A 15,644-nucleotide genomic window follows, 5' to 3' on the forward strand; every position below is an offset into this window, starting at 1 on the left:
AACAAATAAAGAACCTGACCCCTCTATTATTATAATATATAAGAAGAGAAGAAACACCCGCAAGGGAGACAGTACAGCAAAAGTGATGTTCGGAGAAACAGATCCGATGGACAAAGATAAAGAGATGGAGACGGTGGCCACTGCTAAAGTCCGACGCATGGACTCTTTCATCAACTTGGAAGCTGGACGTGTTACCATGAGTGAAACACATGGCTCTAAGGTATATCATTGTTATATAGTGTAGTGTAGTTTTTTCTTACAATAAATAAATAAACAATATGACATTATTAGGTTAGCTGGAAGACAACGTTAAGTTTGGCATTTCAAAGCGTAGGGATTGTTTATGGTGATATCGGCACATCTCCGCTTTATGTGTATTCGAGCATTTTTACCAGTGGAATAAAAAACAACGATGATATTCTTGGCGTCTTATCCCTCATCATCTATACCATTCTGCTCATACCTTTTCTTAAGTATGTCTTTATTGTACTATGGGCGAACGACAACGGCAATGGTAACTTCTCAACATCACATCTAAATATCTAATTCAATCCATTTCTATCTTTTGTTTTTGATGTCTCGCGTTATACATTTATTATTAACTCTTAACCTTGTTACTTTTGTTACTTGGATAATGGAGGACAAAGATCTCTTCTTGATTTTACTAAATTTTTTAATTAATTTACTTAATTTGTTATATGAAACTCCTTGGTATTGCAATAATCATTTTAAGCGTGGCAAGTAATACTCTAAAATCATTATCTATGAAATGTAGTTAAAATATTTTTATTTTACTTCATCATCTTATTCTCATGCGTTTGACGGGTAAATACACTAAACACACTTGTTAGTTTTATGTTGATGATGCTGCACATCATCATATATAAGAAACTTGTGTTGTGTAGGTGGAGCATTTGCATTGTATTCGCTGATATGCAGACACGTAGACGTGAGTTTGATTCCAAATCAACAACCAGAAGACAGAAAACTTTCTAACTACAAGCTGGAACTACCGTCTAGTCAGCTCAAACAATCCCAAACACTGAAGCAGATGCTTGAGAACAGTCAGTTTGCTCGTTTTCTTCTTTTGCTTGCAACCATTCTGGGAACTTCCATGGTCATAGGAGACGGCTTTCTTACTCCCTCAATGTCAGGTGTGTATATAGATCCATATACTCTCTCTCTCTCTCTATATATATATAAACATGTTGTTCATTTTACATGCAGTCCTTTCTGCCGTAAGTGGGATCAGTAAATCACTCGGTCAAGGTACTTAAACCAATGACTTCATTTTCTTTTAATCTCAGTAGGTTTGGTTAAGTGTTACATAATAAAAAAATAATATATTTTTTTTTTTGCATGTAGTGTACATTTTTTTTTATATTTTTTATGATATAAGAATTTTTTATCTTTTTATTTTTTTATTAATTATTTTTAATACAAAAGATAAAAAATACAACAAAAAATATATAAAATATATTAATAAACATAACATTTATTTATTATTTTTTTGAACTAAGAGTGATTAAAATAATCACAATTAATATGTGTATATAGTCACCAAAAAAAAATTAATATGTGTATATATATAATTTTTATTTTTTTTTCTTTTTTTTTTAAACGCAGATGCTACTGTGGGAATCGCTATAGGAATCTTAATTATTTTATTTTCTTTGCAAAGATTCGGTACAGATAAAATGGGATTCTCATTTGTACCAATTATTTTAGTGTGGTTTTTACTCATAGCGGGAATTGGTATCTATAATTTGTTCAAATATGATATCAGAGTGTTGCGTGCTTTCAATCCAAAATATATAGTTGATTACTTCAAACGCAACGGTAAGCAAGGATGGCTATCACTTGGTGGAGTCTTTCTATGCATAACAGGTCGGCATATAGCATATTTGCCTAAAGCATTTTATTTTTATTATTAATTGGAAAATCAGTTTCGCTCCTAGTTTATTAATCTCCTTAATTAAGTTGTATTATTTTTTAATTCTAATTAGTACTCATATAATCATAGGATCTGAAGCCATGTTTGCAGACTTGGGTCACTTTAATGTACGAGCAATTCAAGTGAGTAAATAAATGTAAACTTGTGTTGTGCATATATTTTTTCTATCTAATATTAAACTTGCTTTTTTTTTTGCTTTCTGATTTGGCAGACTTTGCTAATATATTTACTTGGTCATACAGCAACGTTTATTATGTTATCTAATCACATTCTAATTTCTAAGAGTTATATAAGAAGTAAGCTTACCAAATTATTGTTGTTATTGACGCAGATCAGCTTCACTTTGATTACATGTCCTGCAATATTGTGTGCATATACTGGGCAAGCTGCATTTCTTCGAAAGTTTCCTGAAAAAGTGGGTAATACTTTCTATGAAAGTCTACCAAGTAAGTTGAGCAATCGTAGGAAATTCAGTTACTGTAGTTATTATGATTAATCAGTAAAGTCCAATGTAACAATACATGCAGATCCCATATACTGGCCAACATTTGTGGTGGCTGTTGGTGCTGCTATCATAGCAAGCCAAGCAATGATTTCAGGAGCATTTTCCATCATATCGCAGGCCCTGAGTCTAGGTTGTTTCCCACGAGTTAAGGTTGTGCATACTTCCACTAAGCACGAGGGTCAGGTGTATATTCCTGAGATCAACTACATGTTCATGATTGGAAGCATTATTATGTGTGTTGCCTTCAAAACCACAGAAAAGATAAGTCAAGCATACGGGATTGCAGTTATTGGGGATATGCTTATCACAACGTGGCTGGTTTCATTAATAATGGTAGTTATATGGAAGAAGAGCATATGGCAAGCTACTATCTTCTTATTGGTATTCGGCTGCATAGAGGCTATTTATTTCTCATCTCAGATAACAAAGTTCATGGAGGGAGGCTATATTCCAATTGTGTCTTCTTTGTTTTTGACGATGATCATGGGAATCTGGCATTACGTGCATAAAGAGAGGTACATGTTCGAGCTTAGAAATAAAGTTCGCAGTGAATACATAGGAGAATTGGCCATGGATAGGGACATAAGAAGAGTTCCCGGGGTAGGGCTGCTCTATTCTGAGCTTGTGCAGGGGATTCCTCCGATATTCCCCCATCTCATAGCCTGTATGTCATCCATCCATTCAGTCATTGTCTTTGTTTCCATCAAGGTCATCCCTATCAGCCGAGTTTCTTTAGAGGAGAGGTTTCTATTTTGCCATTTGGAGCCCAGAGAATACCGAATGTTCCGTTGCGTGGTTAGATGCGGTTATAAAGATAAACTCGAGGATGCTCTTGTATTTGAATCACAGTTAATACAAAATCTCAAAGCCTTCATTCACCTAGATGAACCTGAGGTCAACTTTATCGACATGGCAATGCAAAGAGGTGTGATGTATATGCTTGGCGAAGCAGAGGTGGTGGCTCTACCAAATTCATCGTTCCTCAATAAGATAGTTGTCAACTATGCTTATACTTTCTTAAGAAAGAACTTCCGCCAAGGAAACCAATTGATGGCCATCCCGCGTAAGAGACTTCTCAAGATTGGAATGACATATGAAATATAACTCATCATCAACGATCCTTTCATTTCTCCCTTACTCTTGCTCTATTACATTTCTACATGATCAAATTTATTTGTACTTAGTTTTTCTCATCTTTTATTCATTGTATTTTCATGTAACCAAATAAATACTTAAGTAAGTATCAAATAATAAGATCATCTCCAGTTGAAAACTCATCTCAATCCTTATTTATGGCTTATTTATCATAAGAAGTAACTTCATACCAACTTTTGCATCATAAATAATAAATAAAAACTCAAAACATTTCTCTCTTTTCTATTAGAAGGAACTAAGTTTAGTTGCTATTGTGGTCTCACTTAATTAATTAATTAAAATTAATGTAATTATTTATTTTTTATAAATATTATTAATATTGATAAATTAAAAAATAATTCACTATTATGAAAATAGTAATATTTAAAAAAATTAATTACTTAATAAATAACAATAATACATAATATATAATTTGAGTTTAAACTAATTTACAAAATTACTTAATATAAAGAAAAACATAATTAAACTCTATAGTTGACGACGCGCATTATGAAATTGCCATATGTTTTCAATCAAGTCCTCTTTCAATTCTCGATGCTGATGCCTATTTTGAAGTTGGACATTTTTTTGGAGAAATTGATGGTGTGGGGCAAAATTCTCTTCTCCCATATGAGGTTGTGATAAGCTATTTTTGACATTAGGATACTCTAGGTCTTGAGCAACATTTTCTGCATAAGTGTCTCTTTCATCCTCAATAATCATTTTATGCAATATAATATAAACTCTCATTATATTTGCAAGCTTCTTCTTTTCCCAAAAGTGCACTGGCGTACAAGTGCAAAGTGAAGAGTATATAAGATAAGAAACCCATTAACTTGACATCTTAAGATTTTAATTTAGATGTAATGTCTTCACATCTTATATTCTATTTTGCACTTGGATCCTCTCCGTTGGAGTCTTCTCATCTTATGTAGTTCAATTTTAGACATGTTTGATTTTCATAAAATTATTAACAAATTTTTTGGGTTTTACTTTATAAATAAATATAAAAATATTTTTATTTTTAGGAGATACCAATTTCCTAGAGAATAAAGTTGGGGCCTTGGGATGATCGGTCCATCCTACTCCTACTCGTTAAATTGAGCGACATAAAAATTGGTGGTTAGGGCAAGGATAATCTCCTTACCCTCCTCATCCAACTCCTTCCTCACAAAAAACAATGAAAAATCTTAAATATGATTAATAGTTTATTTATAATTATGTTAATGCTTATGTGTAAGAGTATATAAAATAAATGAATAACATTGTTTCTCATTAATTTAGTAAGTAAATTGTCCTTTATGAGTTTATTATTATACTTACAATATCAAACATACGAATTAATTTTTAAAAAAATTGGGTATATAAATTATGACCTATCCATCAAAACCTATACTATATTAATAATAAGCACATGGTGAGTTCAAAGCATGCTAATTCTATATATGAGAATGAAAGAATCTAATATGTGAGAATAAACTTTAATTTAGTTCAGTGAAGAGAAGTTTATCATAGTGTGTATACATGTCTTTTATAATCATTGATCTCTAAATAGGTTGGTACTAGTGTATTTAGAACAAGAATTTTGCATGTTATTGTTAGTTCTAATTCAGACCGATCCAACAGTAAACGAATTAAAAATCGCTGTTCAAAGATTATTACTCTGCATAAAAATGAGAATTTTATTTTTCCTCTTTTCTCTCACTTTTGTAGTTGTTCTCTATTTTGGAGAAAACATAGAGAAATGAAAAGTATATAAGATGAGAGACCCATTAACTTGACACCTTAAGGTTTTGAATTGGATGTGATGTTTTCTCATCTTAAGTTTCTGCACTTGGTTTTACCTCGAAATCTCTCCAGTGGTCCAGAGCTCTCCACGGTGGCCCAATAAATGGTATCAGTGCCGATAGTTAATTGGTATAATGGTTAAGAAGTATTTAAAATGCAAGATGAATACCCAAATATGGTAGACAACATATAAGATGGAGAGTTGATGTGCTCACTGTGGTGGCTCACATTTGAGGGAGAGATTGTTATGATTGCAAGTATGAAGAATGAATTAATCCCACATTGAAAAAAAAATAGAGAATTAAGAGTATATGAGATAAGGAGCCTATTTACTTGATACCTTAAGATTTTGAGTTAAATGTTGTGTCTTCTCATCTTATGTTCTTGCACTTAGTTTCTCTCCGTAGTCTGTCCGGTAGTCTAGAGTTCTCCACGGTGGCCCAACAGGTGATATCAGAACCGATGTTTAATCGGTTTGGTGGTGAAACATCAAAAGTCTTTCCGACAAGAGCGATCTGGATGGCATTTTTCATATTCGAAAAAATTGGGGAGGTGATGAACAATTTTATGTTCTTGGTTGTATCTTCTCATCTTATGTAGTTCAATTTTAGACATGCTTGATTTTTATAAAATTATTAAATAATTTTTTGGGCTTTATTTTTTAAATAAATATTAAAATATTCTTATTTTTAGCTGAACCATTCCTTAAAAAATAAGGTTGGGGCCATAGAGATGATCTGCCCATCTTACTCCTACTCGTTAAATTTAGTGACATGAAAATTGGTGGTTTGAACAAGGATAATCTCCTTACCCTCCTCATCCAACTCTTTCTTCACCCAAAAAAAATAAAAAACCTTAAATATGATTAATAATTTGTTTATAATTATGTCAATGCTTGTGTGTAAGAACATATCAAATAAATGGATAATATTATTTTTCATTTAATTTAGTAAGTAAATTACTCTTCATGAGTTTATTATTATACTTATAATATAAAAAATACGAATAAATTAAAAAAAGTTAGGTACATAAATTATGACCTATCCATATGTCAATATTTACACTATACTAATAATAAGCACATGGTGAGTTCAGAGCATGCTGATTCTATATAAGAGAATGAAAGAATCTAGTATGTGAGAATAAACTTTAAGTTTGTTCAGTGAAGAAAAGTTTATCATAGTGTGCATACATATCTTTAATTACCATTGATCTTTAAATACATTGGTACCAGTGTGATTAGAATAAGAATTTTCCATATGTTATTATTAGTTTTAATTCAGACCAATTAAACGGTAAACAAATTAGAAATCGCTGTTCAAAGATTGCTGCTCTACATAAAAATAAAAATTTTATTTTGCCTCTTTTATCTCATTTTTGTAGTTGTTCTCTCTTTTGGAGAAAACATAGAGAAATGAAAAATATATAAGATGAGAGACCCATTAACTTGACACCTTAAGGTTTTAAATTAGATGTGCTGTCTTCTCATCTTAATTCTTGTACTTGGTTTCTTTCAGAAATCTTTCTAGTAGTCCAGAGCTCTCCACCGTGGCCCAATAAGTGATATCAGAACCGATGGTTAATTGGTATAGTGGTTAAAGAGTATTTAAAATGAGGGATGAATACTCAAATATGGTAGATAACATATAAGAGAGGTAGTTGATGTGCTCAATGTGGTGACTCACATTTGAGGGAGAGATTGTTATGGTTGCAAGTGTGAGGAATGAATTAGTCCCACATTGAAAAAAACATGGAGAAGTGAAGAGTATATAAAATACGGAGCCTATAAATTAATATCTTAAGGTTTTGATTTAGATGTAGTGTTTTCTTATCTTATGTTATCAGAGCCAATGGTTAATCGATTTTGGTGATGCCTTCTCATCTTATGTAGTTCAATTTTAGACATGCTAATAGTTTGTTTATTATTATTATGTCAATGCTTATATATGTGTAAGAATATTTAAAACAAATGAATAATATTATTTCTCATTTAGTCAAGTAAATTGCTTTTAATGAGTTTATTATTATACTTATAACATCATACATACGAATAAATTTTAAAAAAAAAAGTTGGATATATGAATTATGACTAGTCTATCAAAATCTATACTATCTCTTTATATATAATAAGAGAGCACTTGAGAGTTATTTGCTTGACAAGTGGAGCACCAACCAATCTCTTTATGTGTAATAGGAGAGCACTTGACGGTTATTTGCTTGATAAGTAGAGCCGCCAATGAATAACAAGTGTTGTACTCCAATATTTGACAAGTGGTAGTTATAAAAGAAAGCTAAAAGAGAGTCACTTAAGCAAGAGTTTTATCAAGTTCAAATTCAAAACTATTTTGTTCTAGTTTTTATTCCAGTTGTAGATCACTTCCAAACTCATTCTTTCTCTTTTGTAATCTCATACATATATTTGTTTGTTAATCTTTGTAATATAAAAAAAAAAACTAAGACAAAATTTAAAAATGAGAAGAGAGAACTAGAGACAGAATTTAAATTCTTAGTATAGAGGAGTAGGTGGTGTTTGCGGAGAAAGACTTTTTCTGACGATGTCGCAGAGAAGAGAAGGTTAAGGGAGAGAGAGAGAAAGATAGAACGGAGCAGAGAATAAGAAAACACAACGAAAGAAAAAGAAGAAGGTGGCAAAGAACTGACGTTTGTCACAGAACAATATCGCAACCGCTCTTTCGCCGCCACCAGTAGGGGCTATGAATGTGAATAACCAGTTCATTACAGTGTTGTTGTACGTTGGAGATTCAGATTCTGAAGTTGACGAAAGCACCACTACGATTTGTTCATCCAGGTCCGACAAGGGATTTCAGTTTAATCAGAAATGAGGTACTTAAAATCGCTCATGTTTTAATTTCCTTACTATTTTTTCTTTCTAATACAAAAAAAAAAAAAAAATCGGTGACTCCCCATTTTATTTTTTTTTGGTTTATTGAAATTTTTGTTTGTGCTACAAAAATTTGCAACTTTTGTAGATATCTAAACCACTGCGTTCATTATGTGAATGTAAATTAAAATTTCAAAAAGCAATAATTTACTTATCCATTTTTATATACTTATTGATGAAAGTTATTCTATAAAATAGTTAGATAGAAAAATAAACCAAACAAATTGTTATGATTTTTATTGAACATTGCAATCCTTTTCCAAAAATCAATTGAGTATTCCAAAATTTATTTAGTGTTTTTATGCTTATAACATTTTTTTGACATATCTACAAAATTTTATATTTTAGCAAACAAGAAGAGAATAAGTAAAAGCTTTTTAAAATCATTGAACACATTAAAATCATATTCACCATAGAAAGGGATATTATTTTGTTGCTTTAAACCTAAGAATATGTATAAATTAATAAGTTTTTACCATTAACATATTTTTTTGTCATTGTTGCAATATATGTCCAGGCCCTTGGAATTTCAGACAGTTTGCAATTGGCAAAGGTGGTTGAAATGGATTATCATGACATATGTTGTTAAATATGAGTTGGACAAAATAAGTTGACTTTTAAAAGTGTGATTCACATCTTTCATTTCAGGAAAAGTATAATTTCATTGGCTTTTATATTTTTTTAAATCTATTTTTAATGTCATAGAGGTATTCTGCTTAGATGGAGGAAGACTACGAAAAAATATTATCAACAAGTATTATAAGTTTCAATTGAAGTTATTCAATTATAATATGATACAATTATACATGTTTTTTTTATTCATTTCATCATTTGTGCTGCATATAGAGCTCCCTAAATGTTACATTGTTGCAAATTTTTATGCATTTTTTTGTGGTGAATCATGAGACATTTATGTGGAACATGTATTTTTCTTTAAACAAAAATGCATTATACTAAATATTTGTCACCATATTTTTGTTTGTTATTGGGTTAGTGCAAGTTGTTGTTTTTTTTCATGTGAGATCAGAATTTATATCTTCTATTTGATACTAATTAATAGATATCTAGATGAAAGATCAATATATAGTTTACTACTTTATTTTCTTTGGGAAAATAAAAAATCAGAAAAAAATTATATATTTAAAATTTGGTCTCTAATTTTATTTTTTTTAAAAGATCAATTTGTAATTTACTTTACTATTTTACTTATTTTCCAAAATTTTGATTTGAACTTTATATACAATTGACTTGATATTTTTCTTAATTTGCAGTTGAAATATTTGTCTTTTTACTTTTTTTCTTTAAATATGCATAAATGTAATTTAATTTTTATGATAATTATAAATACAGAATAAAATTCAAAAACAGATAATTAGGCAAAATCCAGAAGCTACTCTTTATTGTGATGTAGGCCGTAAAACTATAAAAATAGATTACCATGGCATGTTGTTGGAATGTAAAATTATTTTTAGTTACTAGAGATGGAATGTTATATTAGCTTTTACATTTTAGAACGAAGCTGTAATATATATATATATATATATACATCATAAAAAGATTGGATTAGCATTACTCTCTTCATAAATCACATGAAAATGAATTACATGGAAACTTGATTGCATGTTCTTCAATTCATACAATATTAAATTGCGATAGCAAATTAATTAACACATAAGTTTAGTCTTATTTTCCTTTTTTTTTTTCTTTCATATATATAAAAGGTGTTTATAATTTAAAGTTCAAAGACTTTTTTGTGTTGTACTACTTCTCTTTAATTTAATAAGCGCAAAAGAAAATAAGGAAGGCAGATCTAGAAAGGATAAAGTTCAGTCCCTCGCTCTAATTTTTATTAGAAATCAACAAGAACTAATTAAGCTTGGACCACTCCGTTAATTAATTATTAATTAACGTTATTCGTTAAGGAGATATTAATTGTGCCAATAATAATTGTGGAAAAATACATACGAATTATATCTTATCCACCCCTAATCTCTATAATTAATGTATTAAGATAGGTGTTAATCCTAAGTTCCTAACTAATATTATCAGTTAATTAAGTTGGATTGGTTTAGTAGTTAGTTAGCTTACTAATCCGTTTAAGTAAGTGTCAGTAGTTCGAATCCTGCCTTGAGCTCAGTACTACGGCGGATTAGTCCTTGGTTTGTCGGATGGAGAAATACAATGAGAAACCAACAAAAATAAAAACTAATATTACCGGTTTGGGTTAAGTACTTTTTTCGTTCTTAAAGTTTGAGGTGAAAATAAAATTCGTCTCCGACTTTTTTTTTTGTTATTAAAATCATTCTCAACATTACAAAACGTTATAAAATCGTCTTTTTCTACTTTAATTTTATTTTTTTGACCGAATTACCCTTAACAATTAATAAAAATAATAAAAATAATATTAACAAAACAAAACAAAAACACCCCCCACCACTCCAGTATCCTACCCTCATCCCCGATCTCTCTTACCTATTCCTTCTCCATCCCGTACCTCCTACTATCTTCGAACTCCCCCCTTCCCAAACCCCAATTCTTCTTCTCTCCTTAAACAAAAACCAAATTCAGCAACAGCAACAGCCAAATTCAGCAACAACAAATTCATAATTTTCAGCCAATTCAACAACATCAACAACCACAAAATAAATTAACAGAAATTTTAGATTTAACAACAATTCAAAAATCATCAGCTGTAACTTCGGATTCAAAATCAGCAACAACAGAAATTTGTTATGTTCTTCAAAAAATAAAAAAAAATAAAAAAAAGAAGAATGAAAAGAGGAGGAAGGAAGTGACGGTGCGGAACCTACTGCTGCTGGCGCTGTCGCAGCTGTGGGTGATGGAGCTTGACGCTGACAAAAAGATCTTTCTCTGCATCCTGATCTTGATCTGGCCCACAGCCCGCGTGATCTTGCACGTGGTTGAAGAGGACGCCGTTGCAGGTGAAGATCCTAAAGGCCTCGCGGTAATTGACAGTGTACCAATGCGCCGCGCACTTGGATGCAACGTAAGGGGATCTTGGGTGAAACGGTGTGGTCTCATCCTGAGGGGGTGGTGCGGACCCGAACATCTTTGAGGATCCCGCCTGGTAATACCGAATGTGCAAGCGCCCGGTGGCGGAGATATGGGAACACACGACCTCCAGAAGGCAGAGGGCCTCGGTGGCAACGACGTCGGCGGTGTAGTCGGAGATCTCAAAGGAAACAGCGACATGGGACTGGATGGCGAGGCTGTAAACCTTGTCGAAGAAGATGGTGTCGAGCCATCGGCGGAGGGAGGAGACGCCGGAGAGGGGGGATTCGAAGAGAGTAGGAGGAAAGGAATGGGGAAGGAACTCAGGAAGAGAGATCGGAGATGAGGGTGGGGTACTGGGGTGTGGAGGTAGGGGTGGGGTGTTTTTGTTTTTGTTTTTGTTTTTTTAATATTATTTTTATTAATTGTTAAGGGTAATTTGGTCAAAACAATAAAATTGAAGTAGAAAAGAACGATTTTATAACGTTTTGTAACGTTGAGAATAATAACCAGAAAAAAGTCGGAGACGAATTTAATTTTCACCCCAAACCTTAAAGACAAAAAAAATACTTAATCCTTACTAGTTTTTATAAGATGTCTTTAGGTCAGTCCCTTTCGTATTTCAAATTAAAGTCGTATGCATATACACAACATATGCCCTGCCCTTACCAATTATTAACGTATCTTTACCTTTAATCTTCTTAGCTTGTTGTATTACATTAAAAAAAAAGGCATATATAAATTTATATGCACTGTTGCTAAGGTAAAAAGATATGATGTACATATCCTCAAGTCAATAATAATATAGGTTTTGTTAATTGTAAGATAGGTAACATGAATCATCCAATATCTTTTCTTGGTAGTGTTGGCTTGGCATCTTGTGTATGCATGCATGTTTTAGAAAATGTAGAAAAATTTGATGTGGAGATAGATAGATGGGTGAAAAGTGAGAAAGGCGGGAGAAAAATACATCATACGGCTTTGAAACCTCATTTATTTATATGTTATTGTAAATAATAATTTTGAAAAAAAGTAATGTGAATTATTATTACCATCTCCTTGATCTTATCTTGGTACCACTTTTAGCATGTATATTTCTTGAATAACAAGGTCATGAACTATAAATAAGCATATTGTTGGCGTCCTTGATTTTTATTTTATTTTATTTTTTAAATAATGTTTACTTTTTCTTATTAATACACAATTTGAATACATACACTACATGCATCAAAGTCAAACCCCGAGAATGTAGGGTAGCAAATTGTCGACCATAGATAGCTTTGACTTAGTGCGATCACTATAAATTAATAGAAGAGTCTCGAATGAATATTTCATACTATCTAGAATAATCATTCGAATACTAGGGATAATAAATATATTTTCAAAAGCTTAAATTAATTTTCGAGTTCACCAAGAATCGAATTCTTAACCTTTCGGATCTAAAATTCTAATACCATGTCATGATACCACTCATCCTAAAACATTTAGCTAATAAAAAACGTAACACTAATAATTATATCTCTAATACTCGCTAAATCTCCATTGTATATATTGTACAAATATTTTATTAGCTCCTCATACTTTCTCTTAATAGAATTGAACCCCCAAACATGCATAATAAACTAGTGTTATTTCAATCCAATGATCAAAATCTGCAAATGAAGATGAAATGACTAATCCAAGATAAAACCATATGCTCCGTCTACCCTATCAAATCAAAATTGCTTGACATTTGCCTAACTCCAAAAATATATTATCCGTTCCTTTTTTGGCGGGCTTTGGAACCAATGGAATTCTTCCACGTAAACGTCTCTTTCATTCTCTCATGTCGGAACTGGTGAAACAGGGTTCACTAGCTCTTCAATGAATGGTCAAACAAGTTATATTAATCAATTCGCATTTTAGCTTCAGCAATTCAATTGGAAATTAGAGATCTTCACTACTCTTTTAGTGTTTTTGAAAGCAAATTAAAGTTTTATTTCCAAAGTTTAAGTTTGATATGTTGAATTCAACATTAAAAAAAAGGAAAAAAAATGATTGGAAGATACTTTTATTTCTCACAACATCCTCCCACTCAATATATATTATTAAGAATTAGTCTCTAAATTTTATGTAAGAGTTTGTTATTAGACAATAGATTGTTATTAAAAAAAATTTATATTTTACTTTATATAAGTTAATCTCATTGCTGGTTTAAATAATTAAAAGAATAAGCCAATATTATTTATCGATTTAGGTCCTAATGAAAATAAAATCAATATTATTTTATTTTACTTAGACTTTCGAAATTTAATGAGAATCAATAATCAAATATATAAATAGAATTATAGAATTTTAGTTTTCGATATATCAAAATTATTTTATAACCCTTTTCCTATACTCCTATCTGATAGTTACTATATATTCAGTCTAAAATAAATATTTATTAAATTTTAGTTAAAAAATATCAAAAAATCATATATTAAAATTAAAAATTATTAAAAATATAATCATTAATATACATCTTTTTATCAGTTTAAATTAAAAAAAATGACATCATAACAAAATAAATCAAGATGACAATGGAGTCCAAATAAACAATCATAAGCAATAATTTAATATAAATGGTCCTAAAAGTAAAAAATAAAAAAAAATTATACAAAACAAAATTTAAATCTTTAATATTTAATTAAATAAACAAATGAATGGAGAGATCAATCCAAATTAGTTAGGAATGAAAGATACTAATATTCTGATTACATTACTAATGAAATTAGTATTAGTATACAAATAAAAGGGAGAAAGCAAGAAACGTTTACATGTAGGTTAATGCATAGATATCGTGGTGACTGGTGATTGTTGAATTAATATTGTGCACGCACGGCACCATGCTCGTGAGTCAAACATATCTATCTATATATTCCCTTTTCAGATTTGGGAATAGAGACATTATATAATATATATTAATTATTATCAAGTTATTATGTTAATTACCTACATAAATGAAACTCGTTTTATTTGGCTCGTGTTTTCAATCCTCTTTCAATAGGAATCTGTTTGCTATATATTTTTTGTTTCTCTTATTATTTCAAAAATCTATTTCTAACAATCAAACTCTTAAAATCTATTATTATCGATCACATAATTAATTAATAAAAGAATGAATCAAAACATATTCAAATTCATGTCAATAAAACAATGTTTATATAGCTCAACCTGAATAAAGAAATTTATGGCTTAAAACAAATTCTTAGAATTTGTTGGTTGACATTGGTTGACACTTTATATAATTTTGGATTTAAGAATACTAAGTCAGATATATATATATCATTGTTTGTTAGACATACTTCATCACATGTGTTATCTATCTATTGCCTATTGGTGTATATATATAGATGATATTATTGTTATAGAAATAATGCAAAGGAAATTGAAGTGGTGATATTTCAATTGGACAATATTTTTACATTGAAGGACCTTGGCAAATTTAATTATTTCTTAGGATCGGATTAGAAGCAACGTGCGTACGTCAAGGTGATATTATGATTTCTCAAGCCAAGTATACAAGGAATTTGCTTCAAAAGTCTAGAATGAATAATTCAAAGACCTACACCAACGATTCCAGATCCATTGTAGGCGTCTTTGTTAAATCTTAGAGAAGAGAACATAAAAAATGATACTGTATATATGTTGTTGTTATTTGATACAAAAGTTAAATTATATATATAGATCGATATTACCAACTAATCTCATAAAATATTTTATCTATTAATTACTAATTTTTAATTATTTATCATCATTATTTTAATATGTCAAGCAATACTACACAGTCAGTAAATATTATTATTTTTTGTTAACACTTGGCCAGCAATAATCTGTACCCATATTTATAGACTTTTAGACAAAAAAAAACATATAATTTGCACATATATTTACCAAGAGTTTTACATACATGAATCAATACAGTTTGGGCCTAAGTTTTTTAGAATTTGCACACATGAATTTAATAAAATTTACTTGTTAAAAATAATTTAGTGTTTGTGTTGGCCAAATGATAGCCAAAAGTACTAAAAGTTGCTGATCCCCAAGAGTTTCTCTAATATGCCCCTCAAACTCAAGCGTCAGAACTTGAATTTGAATGACAAACAACATAATAAGATAGAATTGGAAGAGTGAAAAACTAAAAGAGAGAAGGCGGTTCGAAAAGCAGAGGAAGACGCGGACAGCGCGGTGACGCAGAGGAGGAAGGAAGACACGTGTGGTGTAAACCCCGGTTAAATTAGTAGATAATTAGTTAATAAATTATTTTTTAATAAGGAGGATTAGAAATGTGAATATTATATTAAATTAGGATAGAGCTCATCGAAACG

The 15,644-nt window shown here is 30.6% G+C and overlaps 2 protein-coding genes across 2 annotated transcripts; both read left to right on the forward strand.

Moving 5' to 3' along the window:
* The first annotated feature begins 106 nt into the window (after positions 1-106).
* LOC112736009 (potassium transporter 5-like) lies at positions 107-2,489 on the forward strand. Its single transcript, XM_072213179.1, has 6 exons — positions 107-220; positions 292-514; positions 906-1,154; positions 1,228-1,269; positions 2,024-2,076; positions 2,286-2,489. Exons 1-6 carry the CDS (start codon positions 107-109, stop codon positions 2,448-2,450), a joined length of 846 nt encoding a protein of 281 aa, XP_072069280.1. The 3' UTR covers positions 2,451-2,489.
* On the forward strand, positions 2,485-3,772 carry LOC140178050 (potassium transporter 5-like). Its single transcript, XM_072212987.1, has one exon. It carries the CDS (start codon positions 2,544-2,546, stop codon positions 3,561-3,563), a length of 1,020 nt encoding a protein of 339 aa, XP_072069088.1. The 5' UTR covers positions 2,485-2,543; the 3' UTR covers positions 3,564-3,772.
* Positions 3,773-15,644: the final 11,872 nt, after the last annotated feature.

The sequence above is a fragment of the Arachis hypogaea genome, chromosome 13, assembly GCF_003086295.3.
Source record: "Arachis hypogaea cultivar Tifrunner chromosome 13, arahy.Tifrunner.gnm2.J5K5, whole genome shotgun sequence".
In the NCBI taxonomy this organism is placed as follows: domain Eukaryota; kingdom Viridiplantae; phylum Streptophyta; class Magnoliopsida; order Fabales; family Fabaceae; genus Arachis; species Arachis hypogaea.